This window comes from Vulpes lagopus, chromosome 8 (genome assembly GCF_018345385.1).
Source record: "Vulpes lagopus strain Blue_001 chromosome 8, ASM1834538v1, whole genome shotgun sequence".
Classification (NCBI taxonomy): domain Eukaryota; kingdom Metazoa; phylum Chordata; class Mammalia; order Carnivora; family Canidae; genus Vulpes; species Vulpes lagopus.
In genome coordinates, this window is record NC_054831.1 from 89725564 (window position 1) to 89749456 (window position 23893).

General features: G+C 40.4%; 1 protein-coding gene across 1 annotated transcript; it reads right to left on the bottom strand.

Annotated features, from left to right (window-relative positions):
* Positions 1-414: 414 nt before the first annotated feature.
* GRXCR2 (glutaredoxin and cysteine rich domain containing 2) lies at positions 415-13121 on the bottom strand. Its single transcript, XM_041765287.1, has 3 exons — positions 12786-13121; positions 6575-6802; positions 415-618 (listed from the first exon to the last, which is right to left on the bottom strand). Exons 1-3 carry the CDS (start codon positions 13119-13121, stop codon positions 436-438), a joined length of 747 nt encoding a protein of 248 aa, XP_041621221.1. The 3' UTR covers positions 415-435.
* Between the last annotated feature and the right edge of the window lie 10772 nt (positions 13122-23893).

Consider the following 23893-nt stretch of genomic DNA (forward strand, 5'->3'; position numbering starts at 1 on the left):
ACATTACAAGCAACAGGAATTCAGTTCATCAGAAACCTGCCTTTTTTATTCCTTCCTCACTGCATAATTTTGCAAAATAACTCCCAACCAGAAAACAACTTCAACCTGCTGCCTGAAATGGACATTTATTTGCTCACTAGTGCAAGGGAAAAAACTGATCTAAGTCAAATAAGATGTACACACACGTTCCTGGAAGGATAATTTTAGAACCCATTTCAAAGCAGACTCTAATTCAAAAATGCCTCTGCCACTTAGGACCACACGGAGATGCTACTAGCCTTACGAGATGTCATCAAGCGATTGAGTTTTGCCAGTGGTGGAAGTGGTCACAGCCACCATGGCTTCCTTGCTTGGAGAAGGAAGAGAAGGAGGGGGCAGTTTATTAGAAATCACTTCAGGAAGGAGGCAATAACAGCGGACATACAAAGCCACGGGCTATTGATTGCAAATCTGGCAAGGCTGCAGGCCATTCTCATTGCAGGCAGGGCACCGCAGGGCCCGATAGGACTCCTTAAATCTGTTGGCCAGCATGGAGAACTTGCTGCCGTGGCACAGGGAGCAGGTGGCGCTGCCCGACCCTCGGCAGCGAAAACAGTTGTCCTCGGGAAGCTCCCCTTCCTGCAAGAGACAGGTCAGGGTTTAGTTACAGCAGTTCGAGACCTTTCTTCCAAACCAGGTTGAAATAGCACTGGGCTGCCAAGAAGGCAGAGGCAAAATGAGAGAATGGGAGGACAAAATGCTTCCTACAACTGGCAAAGGGGGAACAGGCCAGAGGCACAGAAAACTCACTTTAATTTTATCAGAGAGGATTTCCCTGATGGAATCTCTGAGACAGCATTCCCCCCCCCCCCCGCCCTTGCACTCTGTACCTTCTCGTTCCTCATCGCCCTTGTCACCATGTGACATGTTATTTCTGTATGTTCCATCAGGACAAGGACTTACTTTCCCTCACTGCCAAATGCTAATAGTGAACATTTGTGGCATGCTAAGTAGGTGCCAGGAGCTGTTCTAAGAGTTTGCTCTACATCCATCTATCTAATCCACACAACATCCCAGAGAGATAGGGTGAGTATTATCATCCTTGTGGCAGATGAGAAAATGAGAGACTGAGAAATTGCCAATGGTCACACAGCCTGGAAGAGAGGAGGCAGGTTTTGATCCCAGGCAACCGAGCCCAGAGTCCACACGACTACGTACACAGCCCCTCACTGTAGCTGTCCAACAGCAGGCATTCAAGAAATATTGTTTTTATGTGACCAAAGACTGAGTAGATGGACAACTCAACTCAACAACAATCCTCTGAAGCTTAGCTCTGAATTCTTGCAGCGCTTCATCTTTATTTTCTTTAAGAACTGTGATATGGCCTAAGACAGCAATCGTGCACCGTGGACAGTTCTCCCCTGGCCTCTCTAAACCTTTTTCTTCACCTGCAAAATGGGACTCGTAATGCTCACCACTCAGAGTAGCTAGAATATTAAATGAGAGAGTATGTAAAAGGACCACAATATATTATCTGGCATATTATAGGTTCTCCATAAAAGTTAGTTCACTTCTAAGCCTTGCTATTAAGTCTGGACTTACTAGTCCTCAACTCCCATCCTGCAGATAATGCCCCTTGTCTACTGCCATGCTCCTTCCCTAAGGACATCCATCCCAAGGAAACTGGTAAACTTTGCACTCTGTGAAAAGATTGTGCATAGACCATGAACTTCCCAAGAAATAAGGGGTAGTACTAAATCAATAACAGGTAGATCCAGTACCAAGTCCTCTCTATTTTACCTGCTAAACATCTCTCAAATCCATCCAGTTTTCTCCACCCACAACCACAATCCTAGTCCAGATACCCACCAATTCTGGCACAGATTCATAGTGGAACCCTGCCTCAGATCCTGTGGGCTCCTCTCTCCAACCCAGCCAACTCCTATTTGTTTTCAGATGTTGGCTTAGCAGTACCTACACCTCTAGCCCGGAGTCCTGATCCACCTGTACTGCCCCAAGCATGGCACATCTCATATCTACTGAAGGTTTCTGCTGACCACACAGCAAGTTCTCTGTGCTAGTCTGTCACCACCACTTCCAAGACTTAAAGTATGGTGACTGGCACAATATTTGTTGTTCACATGTTTATTGGACAAAGAAACAAAATAATGCTATCTGGAGAACCCTCCCAATTCTTAATTCTAGGAACTAACAAGAGAGCTGGAGTTCCCTAGGTAGCTCCACCCAGCTAACACAGCTTTCTTTTATAACTTAAGAATAAAAATAATCTTGAAAAGGGAGGCGTACATTCTGAAAATAGTTCTATTGTGCTAGAAAGTGCCTAAGAAGGTATTAAATTTTATTTATTCTAGATTTAGGAAACTGAAGTGATTATCCAACTGACAAAAACCTAAATGATGTCTATGTCTTCTTTTCTTAATATATTATCGGTTGCTGCCATATTTTATTCTATTTTTAAAAAGATTTCATGTATTTATTTGACAGAGAGAGAGAGAGAAAGCACAAGCAGGGGGAGCAGCAGGCAGAAAGAGAGGGAGAAATAGATTCCCTACTGAACAGGGATCCTGACGACCCTGGGATTGTGACCTAAGCTGAAGGCTGATGCTTAACCGACTGAGCCACCCAGGCGCCCTGACTACTGCTATGCTTTAATATATTAACAGTGGAGAAAAAAAAAAAAAAAAAAAACAGTGGAGAGGGATCCCTGGGTGGCGCAGCGGTTTGGCGCCTGCCTTTGGCCCAGGGCACGATCCTGGAGACCCGGGATTGAATCCCACGTCAGGCTCCCGATGCATGGAGCCTGCTTCTCCCTCTGCCTGTGTCTCTGCCTCTCTCTCTCTCTCTCTGTGTGACTATCATAAATTTAAAAAAAAAAAAAAAAAACAATGGAGAAACTGGTTTTTCTTCTCTTAAAGTCTTCAAAATAAGTGTATTTGCCAAAATATTCTTTAAGCAAATTATCACGGTCCATTTTGCTGCCAAATCCACATTTTTGTTTTGTACTGGGTCCTAGTGAGATTTTAATGTTGTCAAAGAAAGTACAGTAAAATCCTACCATAGTGCCATACATGTTAGCCAAAAATTAATTTGCATAGAATGCCAGGTTCAGGTATTAAAAGATTAATAAAATGACCTGGTGAGTGTGCTGCAGAGAACAAAAATAAATCATTGATCAAATTTTCTCTAATGCCACATGGTTATACAATGCAGTATTAGGGGCTTCACTGGAGTTTGCACTCTTACCCTAGGTTACCAACCTCCTTCCAACTACTGCCCTCAGCACATTCACTGAATCATTTAGTGATTCATTAAATCAAGTGTTACTGAGCCTCTACTCTGCACAAGGCATGCGGGATATAAGCTTTTGCCTTCCATTCTCAACATTTTTAAATTCTTCTCAGAAAATATTCGGTAAGAAGACTTAGAACATAGTTGTATTGCACAACTTAAGTTCTAGAACCAACAGACCACCTCACCAAACCACCTCTTACTGGCTCCATGAGCAAGGAAAAGGGCCTCAGCTTTCATTGTAGATTCAAAAGCTTGGGTGGCCCTAAAGTAGCCAACGAGTACCGATCTGGAGGCTTCTCAGTAGATGGGTTAAGATTATAAGATTGGTAGTCAGGTGGACCTGGGTTTGACTGCCAATTCTGATGACGTGTGGCAAGTTACTTGAGTTCTCTGTGCCTTGGTTCCCCTAGCTACAGAAGAAGACTGCTAACAATTACCTCCCTCAGAGAGTCCTCATGAGAAAGAGACTAATGCATGGAAAGCAGTGGGCATGGTGCCCAGCTATCATGGGCTCTCAATAAATGGCAGTTATTATTATTATTATTATTACTACTACTACTACTACTACTATTATTTCAAAGGCAAGATCACATAAAGCATAAAGAAGCCCAGATGAGTTACAGTCTTGGATCCAGCAAACATATGGCCAGATTTTTCCCCTTCTGTATTTCACTGTGGCTCAATTCAATTATTCCTCTCCTTTTCTTTTATAGTTAATACAGAGGGTTGGCATGGCCTGGCTTTTAGCCTTGGCCTGCTCTTTCATCAAGGTTCCCACTGTTTCCCTGTTCCATCTAACACAGCAAAGAGTCTCCTGGTCAGAAGGGGCTCCTTGATGTTCTTTGACCTTCTTTTTTAGAATAAAATCTGTCTGGGCATTTATTGCACAAGGGATTTGGCAAACAAATAGCAATTTAAAACAGTTTAAAAGACAGGCAAGTGAAGTATAACCTTTCACGACAACTTTCGGCTGCATACCTCTGTCCTAGTTTATGGTCTTACAGCGAAAAAACATGGATCTCTCCAAATTGAATTTAAAGATAATTGTCATGTCAGGCCTGTTGCTGCTTTTTTACTCAGGCCTGCAGCATGACCTGCATTTTATCATTTCTGGCTCACTTCTGCAAATATATGCTCCTGCAAATTACAAAATAGGATGAAAAAGAATAGAATTAATGAATTTTAAAGTGGGAAAGTAACGCTTTGGATCACAACGTTTATAGTCTGCCTGCTGCTCTGCTAGGTTCTGAGCCATGCCACGTAAAAGGCAAGAGAAGGCTGAGGCATGATACTTCTACCAGATGGCTCTCTGGTCCCAAATTCCAATACTATTTCCATGAACATTTAACTAACATTTACTGCACACCTACTCTGTGCTAGGTTCTATTTTTATTTTTATTTCTCATTTTTTTTTTTTTTTGACATGAGAACTACTTTTCTATGCTTAACATTAAATACGGCCCCTGGACTCATGGAGACAAAATCTGGTGAGTGACAGTAAACATTAACCAAAGATTTACACAGGGAAATATAAGATCACAACTAAGGAGGGATGTAAGCTGCTCTGAGGGGTCCATCCTTGGGTATTTTATCTTCATAGAAGTGAGGGGAGGCCCCTCTGAGCAAGTGATGCCTCCACTGAGATTTCAGGTGCTAAGAGCGAAGCAGAGGGGAATCTGGAGAATATTCTAGGCACAAGGGAGTTGCTTCTGGTAGGAAAGGGCAAAGAACATATATGCGTGGTAGCTAGATGGGCAGTGTGTCTAGGACAGTGAATGAGGAGAGATGTGTAAGAGGAGGCTAAAGAGGCTAACAGTGCCCAGGCTATATACTGTTTTATTCCAGTCAGAGGTCACTGAAAGTTTGGGGTGGGGAAAAGAGTGAAGAAGGGGTGACATGATCATACTTGCATTTCAAAAGTATCTTATCAACCTGAAATCAGTTTGGAGAGAGATAAGAGTCTTTGTGAGCAGAACTTTAATAAGAGTCTTTTGCCAGAGTCTGGTCATGACTTTCCTATTCCTGTCCTCTAAACCCTACTGAGGTCAGGACGTCACTCACGTACGAGGATGCCCCTGGCCCATTTTGTCACACTGATCCATGGGAGGTGAGAGTGAGTCCCATAGAAAGCTTCAACTCCCAAAAGATGGAAACTGAAGAGAGAGAAAATTCATTTCTCCTGCTATCCAAGCTTTTACCCTCTTAGCTTAAATCCATCAAAGTTGCTTTTCCCACCGCCAATCCCAAACTGTGAACTAATGACTATCATCACTCTACCCCTTCATCTAAGCATGTCCAGGCAACGGTTTCCAAGGTGAGGAGTGCACACCTCTAAGAGGTGTCGGAAGAAAATCATTCTACTATTTCTACTTACTTTTTATCTTTAAAAGGCAAGAAATTAAGCTTCAAGATATTTTCAAAAGAAACTGTTATGCTCATTTTTAATAAATTAATTGACACTGGCCCCTTCACTAGGTCAGGCAGTCACCAGACAAATAAGGGACCCAAGGGACCCTGCTTCCCTGAAGTAGTATGATGTAAAGTGACCCCACTGCACATCAAGTGACAGTGGTGTCCCAGCTCATTCATTCACTTTGAGCACCTTGCAACATATGGAAGTTCACTTGTCGTTGGTCTAGTGGATTTGCAGATAACACTTCGTTTTGGGCAGCCCTGGTGGTGCAGTGGTTTAGTGCCGCCTGCAGCCCAGGGTGTGATCCTGGAGACCCTGGATAGTCCCACATCAGGCTCCCTGCATGGAGCCTACTTCTCCCTCTGCCTGTGTCTCTGCCTCTGTGTGTGTGTGTGTCTCTATGAATAAATGAATAAACAGATAACACTTAGTTTTAACTAAACTAAGTCTCTACAAAATCTAGACACATGGCTCAATAAGATTCTTTAAGGAAACTGGATTGAGGGTAACACCAATAATAGAAGTACAAGCAAACCCATAAGAAAAAAGAATAGAGCTGATTTTTTTCCATGTCCAGAATAAGCTGTTCTGTGCCACAATGCAGAATGAAAAAAATAAATACCTAATCAGATCTCAAAAGAAGTCACTGAAAAAAATAAAATTATGCATATTTGAAATACAGACATAACCATTATTGCTAATAACATACCATTAAAATATAATAAATTTAAAATTCCCTAATGTCTTCAACAGTTAGACATCTCAAGTATTTATATTCAAGTTTTCACTTAAGTGTGCACAATCAAAACCATTTGAAGACCACTGCTGTAGGGCCAGCTCCAAGTAAGACAGTGAACCATTCTGACACACCTGTGGGTACTGGTTATGGGGGAATGTGCCTCCTGCGTCTGGCAAATGCCCATCGTTCTGGTCACTGTCTCCGTAGATTTCTTCTTTGCTCATCAGAGACTCCTCCTCAGCCTCCTCTTCCTTCTGGAGAATTTTCCTCATGAAGTCTCTCTTGTCCATGGGGGTTCGAATGATTTTCAAGTTATTCGTGTAGATGATGATCTTTCCAAAATCTATAATAGGTGGGGACTAGAGAAATGGAGAATGAGCAATCACCAAATATATGGCTGCAGGACCTGTTCAACATGCCAGGAAAGAGTCTGAGAGAAAGAGCTTGTAACTGTCTGGCATTTAGGATTCCAACAAACCCCAAAGTTACAGTTCACTCCCTGGTTCATTCGCTCTCTCTAAAAACACTGAAAACTAGCTTCCTTTGCCCTGTTGATGATAACCAACCAACGCTGAACCAATCATATAACTGCAACGTAAGACTCTGCAGGACAGAAGCCAGAGTTTCTATTCCTCTAAACCACAGTACATGATACACAGCTGGGCACAGTGAGTGTCTCATAAATACAGAAGAATGCTTAAAAAATTAAATAGCTCTCCAAACTTGTATGCATAAATAATAATAGTAGATAATAATTATAGAACTATTATTATCTTTATTTTATTATAGTGGATAGTGTTTATTTTGTGTCACGCATCATGTTAAGCATTTTAGAAACATTACCTCACTTTCCCTTCAACATCCCTTGAGTTGGGTGCTATGCTATGATTTCTATATTTTACAGATAAGGAGGCTAAGTCACAGTGGGGTTAAGAGTCTCCCAAGGTTACCAGTGGTCAGGGTCTGTGGCAGGGATTCAAATCCCAGTCTGCCTAACTCTAAAGTCCCTATCTTAATACCTACACTGTACTATTCACAAGCATTTCCCCCAAAAAACCCTGTAATATCATTATGTATATAATGATCATATACATATATATTTATGTATATATAAAATGTGTAGTGATTTTATATATATGCAATGATCTTACATATGTAATATTTTTATTGTTTGTACAATATATAAATCTTTTTATGCCAATAAATATATTTCTGTAGCATCATTACTAATAGCTTATATTCCTTTGTGTGGGTTTACCATGTATTTCTTGGTGATTTCCTGAGGAATAATTTAGGCAATACTACAATGCAGCAGAGCAGCACGGGGGAATAAATGTTTAGGGATTTCCTAAGAACACAGATTTTCTCGCAGAGATACAACAGCTTGGTGACAAATAACACCAACCTTAATTCCACCGTTTACCAACTGTGAGATATAGGCGAGTCATTTGGCCTCTTAGAATCCCCAGTTTGCTCATCCACAGATGGGGTGACATCTAACTGGTGGGCATCACCACAAAGTCATTACTAAAACAGGAATACCTGGGGGACCTGAGTGGCTCAGTCAGTTAAGCATCTGCTTCTTGATTTCAGCTCAGGTCATGATCTCAGGGTTGTGAGATCAAGCCCCAAGATGGGCCCTGTGTTCAGCCTGGAGCCTGCTCAAGATTCTCTTTCCCCTCTCCCTCTGCCCCTCCTCTCCTTCACTCACATATGCGCTCTCTCTCTCTCTCTCTCTCTCTCTCAACACAAAACAAAGCAAAACGAAACATAGGAATACTTGGATACTGGGTGGTAAGCAGGTGCCATCCTGAGACTCCTGAGTGCCCTCTTTTTAACCATGACTCCCTTCAGGGAGCCTCCAACATCCCCAAACCTAGTAACATACCAGCTAATGATTAGGATCCCAGGTTTCAGGACTCTGCCCCAATACTCTGCTTTTCTGTGCTGACTAGGCAATGCTCCCATGGTCAGAGATTTTGATGCTCATCCCTGAGGCCAATTATACCAATTTCTAGGGGTGGGGGTGCAAAGCAGAATATATAAAACAGGACTGTGAAAGATACTGTGCAGAGATGGCCTTGTCGCTGGTATTAAAAACTGTTCATTAGTAATGCATGCACAATCATGCTACACAGCTACATACTCCGGCATGAAATATTCCACTCTGCATTTATAGAAGTGTAGAAACCAAATCCGTCGGGATACCACAATCAAGCAGTCTCCTATTTACAGCCCTAATGCATTCGGTCACACCCTGGCTTAAATGGGACTTCACTACTGGGATCCCCTTCCTTGAAACACAGAGTTTTCTATCATTATTTATGAAGCTACCAGCTTCCTACTTGGCCCTGCTTTCTCTCTCTCTCTCTTTCTCTCTCTGTCTCCAAGGGATCATGTGGCAGCTTCCATTTCCTACTGTTTGATGTGCACTGGGTTCCTGTTTCACACTCTGGACTATCGGTTTCTGAACATCGGAAGATAAAGATGGTGGTACTTTTAGAAGGTTCCATTTCCACTTCCACTAATAGCCAAGGAGGTTTAGTTACTAGGGAACTTTTTTTTTCACATGTAGAACTGGCTTTTTCAAGGTGAAACTCTTAAGCTACTGAAAAAAAAAAAAAAGCCTGTGGTCATGTGGTCCAACCTCCTGCTTCTACCCTGGTTTATATCTGAGACACCCAGGATAGTAAATTTATTTTTAATGTACTCAAAAGAAGGAGGGTCCCAAAACACCTGTAAGGTGTGTTTATGTTTCAGTCACCTCGACAGCCAAGTTCTTCCTTGCATCTAAGGAAACCCTCCAGGTGTAACCAAAGTTATCTGGTGAGACCCAACTGCCCGTGAGGAACACCCACTCTTATATTACAGAGGGCCAGGATGAAGCCAGGAATTTTTGCATTTCCTTCCATGGTGCCCAGAATGGCAACTTAGATGACTGAGCTTCATAAATGCTCTGACGCCAGTGGCCACACACCTGGAGACGGCAATACAAACACCATGAACCCTTTCCACTTAAGATGCAGAGACACCTTCCTGAGTCCTAGAAATGCAATGGGTTGGAGGCAGGCAGGTCTGAGGTCAATTTTTCTTTTTTCTTTTTTCTTTTTTTTTTTTTTGAGGTCAGTTTTTCTGTACAAGATTTGCAAGTTACCAAGCTCCATGCACTGTTTTTCCAATATGTAAAATCTTTCTCAAAGAATTACAGTGAAGATGAAATGGCATATGTACAAAGTACATGTTCAGTAAATGCCATGTCCCTTCCTTCCCTTTCATTTTTTTAAATGAATCTTATAAACTTCAAATGGTTTCAATTCTGTAAGATACTTGTTTAAAACCACTTTCTCTATCATGTAAAGTTTTTTTTTAAAAGACTCCATATTTCTTTGATGAGAACCTGGTCATTATCACAATGATAGGGAATATTTGCTAAGCACATCCAATGTTCCAGGCACAATGCTAAGTATTTCTCATGTATAATCTTTTTTAATCACCACAATAATCTTCCTAAGTACTTTTATTAATCCCATTTCGTAATAAAACATTGAAGCCAGGCAAGATTAAGTGGTCTGCTCAAGCTCCCACAGTAAGTAGGTAGAGTGGACAGCAAGCCCAGATTTAACGGGTATCAGAGCACCTGATTTTTTTCATGATTATTTCTTACTGGGAAAAGTGATAGAATATGAAGTGCATAAAATTGACCACTTTGGGGCACCTGGGTGGCTCAAATGGTTAAGCATCTGTCTTCAGTTCAGGTCATGATCACGGGGTCCTGGGATCGAGACCTGCATCAGGCTCCCTGCTCAACGGGGAAGCCTGCTTCTCCCTCTCTCTCTGCTCCCCACTCTGCTTGTGTGCTCTCACCATCTCTCTCTCTCTCTCTCTCAAACAAATTAAATCTTTAAAAAAAATTTTTTTTACCACTTTAACCATTTCTAAGTGTACATGTCAGTGGCATCAGTACGTTCACACTGTTGTGTAGCCGTTATCACTACCCATCCCCAGAACTTCTTCATTTTCTAAGAGTGAAACTGTATCCCCATTGAACTCCTACCTCTCCTCTCCCCCAGCCCCTGGCAACCACCGCTATACTTTCTGTCTCTGTAAATCTGACTACTCTAGGCACTTCACAGAGGTGGAACCATGTAATTCTCTTTTTACAAATGGTTCATTTCACTTCGTGTGTCTTCAAGTCTCACCCACGTTGTAGCCAGTGTCAGAATAGCCTTCGTTCTCAAGGCTGAGTAATGTCTGACTGTGTGTATACACCACATTGTATCTGTCCATTCATCTATTGGTGGACATCTGGGTTGCTCCCACTTGTGAGCAACTATGGATAAAGGTGCTATGAACATTGGTGGACAAATACCTGTTCAAATTCAGAATCTTTACTTATAATTATTGTGCTTAACTGCTACCCAGTGTTGCTTCACAGCCAATATTTACCAGGATCTATTTTACAGTTGGATTCGCTACTAAAAAATCATGGCTTTCCAGCTTGTCTTTTTTTATTTTTCATAAATACCACACTGATGACCTGTTTCAGTGGGTGGAGCTACAGGTCTCCATCCTCACCCCTCTCTTACCCAGAGGCTGGCTAAGATGGGGAGGTAAATTGGATCAGGCAACAAAGGAATCAAGGATAAATGGATCAAGAAGGAATCAAACTCTGAATATGGTCTCCAGAGCACTGTGTTTAAACCAATGGTGTGGTGCTGCTATGAAGACTCAATCATCTGGTTTTATAAGTCCCTATCAAATTATACATTAATGTAAGCGTCAAGTTTGACACATGACTTGTGAAGGTCAAGCGGTCCAATATTATCTACCAGACCTTGTACAAGGTCTGCATAAACTACAACTTTGTAAAGTCTCAACCTACAAATAAGATTCAGTTTCAAAGAGATACTGTAAGTACAAGACATAGTCAAGAACCTAGGATATAGTAGGCATCAGTAAATGGCAACTATTACTGTTAACATCATGATTATTTATGGTGAGAATAGAACAACTAGGAATAAAAAAGAATAATTTTAGAGAATAAAAAGGAACATTCCACATGCCCAAAAGCATGATGAAAACCTGGGTTCTTATTCTGATTTTGCACCTAATGATCCTCTAATACTGGGTGGATCCCTTAACAACTTGGCACTCAGTTTTCCTCATCTGCAAAATGGGAATGACCATGTTTTGCCTTTCCCTCAAGGCTGTGATAAAGAACCACTGAGAAAGTCTGTGATACTGCTTTGTAATAATGCATGAGTCACTCCACTAACATGAGGGCTTATTCACTCCAGCCCCCTTTATTATAAAAAAGAAACCTGGTATTATCTTTGATAAATGTGGACTGCCCATAATTACACTTTTACCAATGCCAGAGAGGCCAATGCATTTGTCTGCCATAGATGAATTATCTGTTCCCTAAGGAAACTAACAATAAAAATGATTAGAGAGTAATTATCTGAATTTCACACTTTAAAGATGAGAGCATATCCTGGTGTACCATTCATTAATAACCTGGCACATTATATAATTGTATTTAAAGAAAAAAAGGCAATCATGGTCCCAATGGCAGGCATATACAATCTCTTTTTCATTTTTAGAAATCAGTGAATATTTTCCAAGTTCTTCTAGCTTAAAAGAAAATCATGTATGGGCTTTTGACTATCTATGGTACTGGGGAAGAGAATTGAAATTAACAGATAAAATACATGTTTCAATTGAACTATTAGCTCAAACTTTTTCTCCAAGTAACATTTCCTCTGGTTGACTTGCTTTTCACTATTTCTTCCCAGGGCTCCAATCACTCAGTGTTCATGCTAATGAACAATGGAAAGGCAAAATACATAAACAATAACAAAAAAAAACATTTTTTAAAAAGCAGGCACAGAGACAGAGATAGGAAATAAAATAAGACATAGATAAGCCACAAGCTGAATGGTTGGCTGGAATGCAGTGAGCACCTTCAAACACTCAGCTCTTTCAGGAAACAAAACAACCGGTTGCCACATAATTTTCTAAAACGGCAGTCTGGCAAGCTGAAAACCACTGCATCCCTGTTTAATTTACTTACCCAGATAACCTAGCCAATTACTGTAACCCAATTACAGTTGACTATCCAGGATGGAACTGAATACTATACATGCTTATTGCACTTTCCAATAAGTAGTCAGCAAGCATGTTATTTTTGTTCCAGAAATATTATTCCAACAGCAGCTTCCCATTTGGTATACCCACAGCTTTGGCTGGTACCAGAGCATGAGCAAGATACAAATTCGAATGAGTTAGTGTTTTCCTATCTACATTTTAGTCCTTAAAGTTTATACACCACACAATACCAACCTTATGATCATTCGCCTTGTAGTCATTGAAGAAAGGCTGACTGCCCGTCAAAGTGTAGGCATTGCCCTCTCTAAACACGCTGATCCTTTGAGCAGTCAGCTTAGGGGAGTATGGCTGGGGTTTGGGGGCTTCCCCAGACCCATAAACACCATCCATTGGTTCAAGGGACTCTTGGAGAAAACTGTGAGGGTATTCCTCCTTTGGTGACTCTAATTCCTGCCCATCCTCAAAGACCTGCTTCAACACTCTGCCACTGTAGGAGGAAGAGATTTTAAAGCGTACTTTCCGTGGTTTGCCATCACTCTTCTGGTTCAGCTTCTTCTCAGGGTCCTCCATCAGTAGAAATTTCACTCTGTGGTTTCCAGGCTTCAGTGTGGCCAGTAAAATTTGGGGCTCTCAAGGAAAGGCATTTTATTTTCTCTCCTCTTGCATATAATTAATTCAAGTTGGTGCTGGGGTATGCTCAGTTTACAGCAACTGACACCCACACATTAAATATTGATAGACGTTCATGCAGAGGTAGGCGATCATGAGTTTATGGTGTGGACAGAGCACAGCATAAGACAAGATTGGGTATCCTTTGATTCCCAAACTCCCCCCATAACTTCACCCTAACCCTGGCTCTTCCTAACCTGAGCAAGAGTAGATTTATTTAGGCTGAACAAGTATCAATCCAATAAGGATCAGTTATTCCATCAGCCAGCAAATGTCTTATTATTATTCTTACCAACAACTACAACCTAGTTGTAGATAAGAGCACTTAATAGGCACCACAGATTTTTGCCTGCATTGCCTTACTTTGTCCTCACAATAAGCCTATATTGGAAGTATAATTATCGGGATCCCTGGGTGGCGCAGCGGTTTGGCGCCTGCCTTTGGCCCGGGGCGCGATCCTGGAGACCCGGGATCGAATCCCACGTCGGGCTCCTGGTGCATGGAGCCTGCTTCTCCCTCTGCCTGTGTCTCTGCCTCTCTCTCTCTCTCACTGTGTGCCTATCATAAATAAATAAAAATTTAAAAAAATAAAAAAATAAAAAAAAAAAGGAAGTATAATTATCCCATGTTTTACAGAAGGGAAAGCGAGGCTCAGAATTGTTTCCCCATTTGTCTATTCTAGTACAGCTAGGTAAGAGACAGAATGGGGATCAGAACTCAGTTCTGACCCCCAAACCCACAGCCAGTCCACTAAGCCAAAAGTTTTCAAACTGTGTTTCATGGAGCCCTAGATAGGAGGAAACCACGGATCCTGGACTCCAGGCCTTCATCCCTGCATGAATCAGAGAGGCTACATTTCCCATCTACTTTAAGTTAAGGTTTCATTTGGAAGCACAGCACCAAGCCCCGCTGCCTACTCTAGACAACATCCAGTAAATGGCTGACATTGTGCACTCGTCGCTGTGATGACTATCAGGGAAGCATGAGACATGGGGCTTGTGAATGACAGTCCTGCATCTAGTTCAGGAAACAGACTTAACACACATGAAACAAGAGCCTTCTGCTTGCTAAGCAAATTGTCCACTGCTGACTCCCAGAATATCTATTCTGGGAAGAGAATGGTCCCTAAGGGAACAAGGATGAAAGAAGACTTGTAAAGGAATGGGCCCTTGAGATAAGTCTTAAAGGGTGGGTTGGATTTGAGGAGCCGAAATGGTGGGGGTTGAGCCTTTCTCCTTGTTTGTGTTAATGATGCCATCACTTACTCAGTTGCCCAAACTCATTTGTATTCCTGCATCCATTGCCATGGATTCTATCACGACTGCCATCTTTCATCTACCACCACCACCCTGACCCTTATCACTTTGCTGTTTGAAATTACGACAATCTCCTAATGACCTCCACACCCATCCATTCTCCACATTGATGCCAGAGCCATGTTGTAAAAACCATCTAAAGTCATCAGTCTCCTGCATAAAATGTCCTAACCTTTCTGTGCAGCAAGCAGAACTCCCCGGAACCTAACTGTACCTTCATTTCCACCCTCGTCCTCTGTCACTCTTCTGGCTGCTGCCTGAATCAGTGTTCCAGGCTCACTAACAAGCTCACCGAGTTCTTAAAACCGTAGGTTTCTCTTATCCAACACTCTGTTTCCCCCACTCAAATGTCAAACTTTCAATCCTCCTTCAAGCTACATCTCAAATGTCATTGCTTCTGGGAAGTCTTCCCACTTGCCCCAGTCAGAGGCCATGGAACCTTGCACCAACCACCATGAAGCGCTTCTTGCTTTCTCTTATCATTCCTGTGTTTCCCTCCACTAAACTGGAAACCCCTGAGACTCAGAAACTGCCTTTACCATTTCTCTATCCCCAATGTTCATCAAAGGACCTGGTACATTAAAGAATTCCATTAATAACTGTTGAGTGAATGACTTCCAGGCAAGAAAAATCAAGTAAATCAAACGTTTAAAATAGGAATTGAGCATATTTAACAGAGAACAGGTAGGATCAGAAAGCAGTCAAGAAAAAATTTATATTTCCACTAAGGAGGAGTTTCACAATTATAAGGTCCTACATAATCAATGGAAGGAATAGGTTACACACACACACACACACACACACACACACACACACAAAACATTTTTAAAGAAGATGTGCTCATAACAAGATCAGAATATATGTTCCTCTAGGTTTCCTAGGCTGCAGAGCTGGCCCTGATGTATCATGAATGCATTATAGGAGACTGATATATGGTTTCCTCAGTCCTCAGGACAACCAGGTAGGGAGGGCCTCAGACTTCTAGAAGTCCATCCCTGACTACATTAGTCTCATTCATTTTCTCCAGTGTACAGAATGAATATCATTATCCTATATTATTAGAGGAAAAAATTGATTTTAATCAAACAGCACCAAACTAGAAGTGGTTAGGAGTGTTCCACCAACAGGTGTGCAGGGGAGAAAGTTATACAGAGAAAAGGCAGAAGCAAATTCAGGAAATTACTGATTGGCTATGAGTGACTAGCTGCCCCCAGCATTTTCATTTCATACCCACTAGGCACATATGGGCTTAGATTTGGGTTATATAGGTCACATAGGCTACCACAACATTAAAGCCACATCAGTTTAACGACCTCCTTCTTTAATTAATTTAACAATTCTCCCATTTTGGTCATCCTCTTATACATGAGAGATTGACCAAATACCTATTAGTGTGATTCTCAGTCACCATCAAAACTAATTTACTCTTGTCTCATCGTGAAACTTCCAGGAACAGACGTCAGATCCGTGGAAGAACTGTCTTTGCATTCCTCTCATTGTTCATCTTGTTTCTGTTTCTGCAGTGAGACCATCTGATGTACTGTTGATGGCTGCAAACATGCACTTAAGACCTTTTAGAGAACACAGCACACAAGGGGAGACTACAGTGGTAACTATTAGGAGGATAACACCAAGAGACTTAAATATATTCATTAGCCAGGGCATCCATGAACCACAGCAACTGGTATTAAATAACTTTTAAAAATGTACCTGAAATGGCATCAACCTATTTTAGCCAAGCAGCATATTTATTAATTTCTTGTAGTTGCTACAACGTCAGAAATATTGATTCACGTACAGCAGAAGTTATTTGCAATGGCACAGACCCCTCTTTGTTCAGCCACTAATTAATCTAAAGCAATTCTATTATCTAAATCCACCTTAAGCAGCAAAGCTGAGGGACTTCTACTATGCAGCTATGTGTGGCCTTATTTGGTAGATTCAGTGATAGTTGTCAGAATTAAGGGCACTGTCCTTCTGAGCATTAACAGAGAGAAAAAAAGCAAGTAGCAAAAAAGCAAAAAGAATAGACTTTTCCTGATGGATATGAAGATCTTGATCTGTGAACTTGAGAGACCTGTCCCCTTGAGATGCCATCTATTTCCAGGGAGTCCCCTCCCTCGTCAATTTTAATTTTAGATTTCTAGCTGATGTGCAATTCCAAGAATCTGAAGTCTTTTTTAACTGGGAGACGTGGACCTAAAAGTCAAGTTCCTGAAGTTTGACTAATGTATGGGTAGTGAGGAGGACCGGGTATGGTCTCTTCCAAGGAGGGTTCAAGGCAGTCTTTCTTCTTAGAGATTCCAAATCAGAAGGATGGGAGAAAATTGACTTTAATATGGAGAGTTGTAGGGACTAGACTTCAAGATCCCCTTCAGTTTATAGGTATATAACAAAACCTCAAAGACAATAAATAGGACTAAAATCTGATGTCTACAAGTTTGTGTATAATGTCCTATGAAATACAAATTTTTCCTCTACAGTCACCCTCATCTCTATCAAGGATCATCACAGTAAGACTAATTTGTTTGTAAAATATGTCTAGTCTTATTAGATTTGGCCTGATTATTTACACAAGTGCAGCAAGCACAGTGATCAACCATACAGCCTCTTTTTTTAAACCTTCTTTAACTGGACCTTTTCATAATGAATCTTAGTCTGGACTGTTTTTGCCTCTTGAGGCTAAAAAACCAAGCCAAGAACTCACCATTAGACTTCACCTGGAATACCTAGAGATTTGCATGAATTCTTCTTTTTGAAGGTGTCCTGAGGGTTCCTAAGGGGCTGCTAGGAAGTGACCTCTCTTATGCCCACCTGGTAAGTATACAGGCAGCCACCCTTAAGCAAGGTATCAGACTAGTTTTTCCAAGGGGCTTTTTATTGGTTGCATGAACTCAACCTTAGTTCCTTCAAACTGTCTGGTCATATTTGATCATATACATGTTCTCAAACATGACATTCCAGTCAAAGATTTGGTAATATAACCAATGTTTGCAATTGTGTCCTGGTATAAGGAGAATAGATTCTATTAAATTTATGCAAATAACTATATTGCCATGAGAATAGGAATACTCAATAGGTTTCTGAATTATGGAGGGATGAGATAGGAAGAAAAAGTAAATGTTTCATTTTTGTTTACAAAGGTATACTTTACAAAATTACAGTCATAGATGGCTTAAGAGAAAAGAGTAAAAGCTTTCCTTAAATCTAGAAGAAAACAAAACTAAGGAACCAGCAATGTTGCAAAGAAACAGTTGTAAAAAAATTAGAATCATCTTCATCAATTCATTCCATCCCATGAATGAACTGGGATTTATGAACTTCTGTTCTGCTTGAATCCCATTTTTCCATAAGTTCTAGGAATTCTTTTCCACCTTAGTTTTATAATCTTAAACTTATAAGAAACTTACATTCTAGAGAAATTAGAGTCCTTTCCATGAATCTCTCTGAAGATGAAGCACCTTTGCAAAAGCATCAGAGTAAAATAATAATAGTCTATAAATGACAAAAGGATTTTTAACCAAATAGCCATGGTTATAGATCTGATGAGAGTTCATTTGATAAGGAAATGTAGTTATTTTTGTGGCATACAATAATTTAGTTTAGTAGTTGGACAATGAGAATATTGACACATTTCTAGCAACTTTAAACAATTTCTGAGATATGTATATTAGTAACATTCATACACAAAGCAATCCATTCCCATTTTAATCAGCTTGACCACACATAAAATTCCTTTTCCAAGATTCCCTTTCCACAGACCTTCTAAAACTCTTTTTATATTCATTTAGGTTTGGGCCTATGTTTTTCTGTTTCTCGCTCTGGAAGAACTGGTCTTTCTACTTCCCCTACCTACTTTTCATACATAGCCGTTTCTTTTTACTCTTATAATTTCTAAGTGGTTTTAATGATATGTAATAATTGGAATTCTTAAAACTTAGAATCCTTTATTCCTAGTGAAAAGTAAGAAACAAGCAATTCTGAATTGTCTGTCACTCTACCATTCTGCTCATCTGCAAATGTGTAAATCCTTTTCACAATTTCTAGAAGTATATGCTTCCTCATAGGCAAATTTTTGGTGTGGCACAAAACATGTTTACTAGAGACCCAAATATATTTAAAAGGAAGCCAAAAGTGGATAGACTATGTTCAGTAATTAATGTTTCAGTCCTTCATCTTATTTTTGAATAATCTAGATATTCAATGAATAGCAATCATTCAATTTATCTCAGTATATCTTTAAGGTTTTAAGGTACCAAAAAGATTATGGTAACTATTTTTAAGTAGACATACCATAAAGCATAATTGTTGAAAAGTTCAGATATAAACTTTTATTTAGATCTATTAATTTACTTGTTTTTTTTTTAAGACTTTTATTTATGCATGAGAGACATAGTGAGAGAGAGAGGCAGAGACACAGGCAGAGGGAGAAGCAGGCTCCATGCAGGGAGCCTGACGTGGGACTCGATCCTAGGTCTCCAGGATCAGGCCCTGGGCTGAAGGCGGGGCTAAACCGCTGAGCCACCGGGGCTGCCCAATTTACTTGTTCTTAATTATGTTTAGAGGGGCACCTGGGTGGCTCAGGGGTTGAGCATCTGCCTTCTGCTCAGGGCATGATCCTGGGGTCCTGGGATTGAGTCCTGCATCAGGCTCCCTGCTTTTCCCTCTGCCTGTGTCTGCCTCTCTCTCTCTGTGTCTCTCATGAATAAATAAATAAAATCTTTTTAAAAAATTATGTTTAGATTACTCATGAAAATTTCAGCTGTCATTTTAAGTTATCTTTCTTGCTGACAAATTCTGTAACAGAGATAAGTTTATTTGAATTTTAGTAAACCTAGGTAGAATAAAAGATTATATTTGAGGGGTGCCTAGGTAGCTCAGTTGGTTAAATGTCTGCCTCTGGCTTAGATCATGATTCCGGGGTCCTGGGATCAAGCCCCTGTCAGGCTCCCTGATCACGGGGAGCCTGCTTCTCCTTCTGCCCCTCCTCCCAACTCCTGCTTGTGCTTTCTCTCTCAAATAAATAAATAAAATATCTTTTTAAAAAATATTATATTTGACACTGATAACTCTAAAGATATGTATTTAATTAAACCAACAAGCTTAAACTAGCTCTTATATACCAAAGACTATCCTACATCACATGAACTTGAAAAACATTTGTATTAGTTTCTATATTTCTGAGAGTCTACTTCATTAATATAAATGCTTATTTGTCTTTAAGCCAATTGAACAGAGCTCTTTACAAATTAATTAGGCAATACTATCCAGAGGCAGAAAAATATCACACATCTGTAGCATACATACATAAACTTACACAAACATACAGACAGATGCAGAGATTTTACAGCTTTTGTTTTAAAGCATGAACCATAAGACAGATGTGATCATACAAAACTCACTAGTTTATAAAAGAAGAGTTGGGTTCAAACTGTATATTTATCAGATAGAATAAGTTAAGGTTACCTCTCAGGTGGCTAATAAATTCTATTATTATCTGTGGAGAAGATTTTTAAGATTTTTTTTATTCACCTAATTTCCAAATTATTGTCTTTTCTTCCCTTCTGATCAGAATTACCTCCCTGTAGTTCACATTTCAAGAGAGGGCTCTCAGTTCCTAGAGGGGACAGATAGAACATTTACAACTCAAAGGCAAAGAAAAGAGGCACCTGGGTGGCTCAGTCAGTTGAGCATCTGCCTTAGGCTCAGGTTGTGGTCTTGGGGGCCTGGGGGCCTGGGATCAAGCCCCCAGTGGGGCTCCCTGCTCAGCTGGGAGCCTAATATTCCCTGTGGATACATAGTTTCATTTTAGCTTAGGGGAGAAGGTGTAAAAGAAGTTCCCAGCAGACTCTGAACATCAAAGTACAACACACATTTCTCTCCAACCATACCAACCATATTTCTGGAGCCTATAACCTGACAGTTGCTAAGCCAAGTTTTCAGAACACAAAATGAGACAAATAAGAGCCAAAAGCTATCTCTGGGAGAAAAAGAATTGATAACCAATGTTTTTTTCCCTGCCAATCTAAATTTGGAAAGAAAGAACAATGTGAAATTTACCTCCCTCTCTCAACCAGGCACCAAAGAGAGAGACTTGGGAGAGTTGACTTTGGTTAGGATTCTTAAAATACAGATGAATTTATGTAAATGGCTGGAGAAAATTAAATCTTCAACCTTCTGCCATTTCTTTCCTCTGGTTGAAGTCAAACAACAGAAAATGTTTTATTGTAGAAAAATAATATTTTTCATAACATTTTAATATAAAAAAGAGTGACTTTACCTTAAATCAAACTTAGGGTAAAATCATTTACTCAGGATTTTGCCCATTTGCAGAAAATTTTGATTGGTTACTAAAAGTAGAGATGACTTACATGATAAAACCAATCAATTTATAATTTTATAATGGGGCTCATTATCATTAAAAGCTCTGAAGGAGACCTAACCAAGTGATTAGACTTGGTGTCCCCACTGGTGGGACAGACTGATATTCTGTGCCTTCTAATGTGATACTTCATTTGCTGACTATGTGTTCGAAACAGGTCATTCTTGATGGAGAAAGGCACTATTTATTTTTTTAAGATTATTTATTTATTCATGAGAGACACAGTGAGAGAGGCAGAGACATAGGCAGAGGGAGAAGCAGGCTTCCAAAGGGGAGCCTGATGTGGGACTCGATCCCAGGACCACGCAATCATGCCCTTGAGCCAAAGGCAGATGCTCAACCAATGAGCTACTCAGGTACCCCTGAAAGGCACTATTTAATATTACACTAGGACAGAAGGCAAATGAGAATAAATAATCCTCCCACTGATGCGGTATAGTTAAAAGCTTAATGTTTATCTCATCCTGAATTTCAACCTAACTTTTTGTTTACAAGCTACACAGAAAATCAAAGAATGAGCTAAGTTACCCCAAGAGATGACAATCAGATGCACAAAACCACTATGTGGGACATCCTACAGGACTACTAGTCTCACCACAAAATTAATATACTGGGAAAAAATGTTGGGATGAAGGGGTCATTCTGCATTTAAAGTGACATAACCAAATGTAATATATGAACTATGATTGTTCCTGAAGAGACTTGACTCTAGAGTTGATATCAGACGGAACTAGAGAATTATTGGCAGAATAATGACATGTGATAATGTAGGAAAATGTCCTTTTTCAAAGAGATACATGCTGAAATATTTTAGGTGAGGTGTCACAATGTCTGCAATCTATTATGAACAAGTTTGTCCCCCCAATATGTATTTATATTTAAATACATGCATATATATGAAGTAAAAAATTGAAAAAGTGTTGACAATTCCTTGTGGTTGTTTATCATACTACTCTAATGTTTTCCTGTTTGAGATACATAAAATACAAATTATGGCAAATAATCCTCTCACAAAAATATTCAAAAATATCTAGGTCTACTCCTACGCATTTTGATTTAGACCCTGGGTATTCTGAATCTTTCTAGAGGTAGAATTTTTATCCTCTCCTGTCTGATGTCATTTACTGGACTTTATTTTTATGTGTACTCTGGGATTTGGGAGATTATATTAGATATGTGTCTTGATGAAAGAAATGTGTAATTATTGTAAATTGAGTATGAACATTATCCTTTAGCAATCCTTCCACATCTATCATTTCTAATCAGAGTGGTGCTTATAAATTAAACATATCCTTTTAATCTGCTCTTATATAACTACTCAGAGTGTGTGTGCATATGTGTGTGTGTGTGTGTGTGTGTGTGTGTGTCTGTGTCTGTGTGTATTTAAAACCCAGTCTGGCATTTTGAAACTCTTCTGAAATACTGTTATGGCAGAAGATTATGATAGCTATTGATCATTTGCAGAGAGCTATGAGAGTTCATGGGACTTTATGTCTAGTTTACAGTCCCCCCTGCTCCACCACCAACCAAAATAGAAATTTCCAAGGCAGTGCTTCAAGAGACTGTATTTCACACCACTGTTTTTCCCTGCAAGGTTGTCTAAGCTCCCTAAGGGATGGGTTTTTCATTATGGACCTAGGTGACATGGGATATAGTCTGCTAGCTTGTCCCATCTGTCCCCCCATGTCACAGGGCAATCTGACAAGGAGACTAACCCATCCAAAGTGTAGGATTGGGGTGCCTGGGTGACTTAGGGGTTGAGTGTCCGCCTTTGGCTCAGGTCATGATTACTTGGTCCTGGGATGGAGTTCCATACTGAGCTCCCCGCAGGGAGCCTGCTTCTCCCTCTGCCTGTGTCTCTGCCTCTCTCTCTCTCTGTCTCTCTCATGAATAAATAAATAAAATCTTTAAAACACACACACACACACAAAGTGTGGGATCAAGGATTTCTGATTAGGTCAGACATTTTCACTCAAGCCATCATTTCCCAAAGTATGCTTCACATTGCTGAGAGTTATTTCCTGCGGGGGGCAGAGAAGGGAGACTAATAAAGTTTGAGAAAGCCAAATTAAACTAATTTCTTTACTGCAAAGTGTGAACTATGCTGAAGTACTTTATCAGTCTCCACTGAGACATAGACCATTTCCAAAATGTAGTGACCACAGAACTCATTTTATTGTTAGAATTCTACTTCATGGGACCAGTGTCCTGAGGAATATGGTCTTGGAGATGCTGTTCTAAGATGCTTTTCTGCTTAAAAATTCTCATCTACCACTCTCACTTCTTTATGTGAACAACAGTTACTGCTTACTGAGTATTTGCTATATACAAAAGAGGCATTTCAGATAGGAGACCTGGAAACTGAAGCTCGGAGAGGTTATCTGTCCACAGTTCCACAGCCATGAAATCTGACGGTTGTTATTCTCAACTCAGTCTGACCTGAAAGTTCAAGCTTCTCAGCATTTTTGCTTTTCTCACCTCAGCAAACTGACCACTTGGGGGAGAAAAAGTCAATTCCTTAAGAGGGGGACGGAAAACCATTTTAACTAGTCTAGTTTGTAATCTAAAACGCTTAACACACTTCTGAATATATGATCAGTGAGGCCTCTCTGTGGCTGGAATGTAACTGAGCTGCCCATGTGGCTGGTTCTCTGTGCTCTGCCTCAGAGGAGACCCCGCCATGTGCTTTGAAATTTAACCACCTGTATTATCTGTAAATCACTGGAATGGAGTGATAGGCCATCTTCTAGGTACTTTGAAATGCTTTTTCCTCATTGCCTCTGAGTAGAGCTGGCGCAAGGCTTTGTATCACAGGCCAAAACCTCCTTGTCAGAATGTAAAGGGAAGGTTCCCAGAGGACCAAGCAGAGGGTGCATGTAGTGGAAAAACATCAACCCTGCCAGAAACCATGGGCCAAAATCTGGGGCTTCATTAAAAAATAATAATCACATGGGATTATTCTACCATTGCAGACT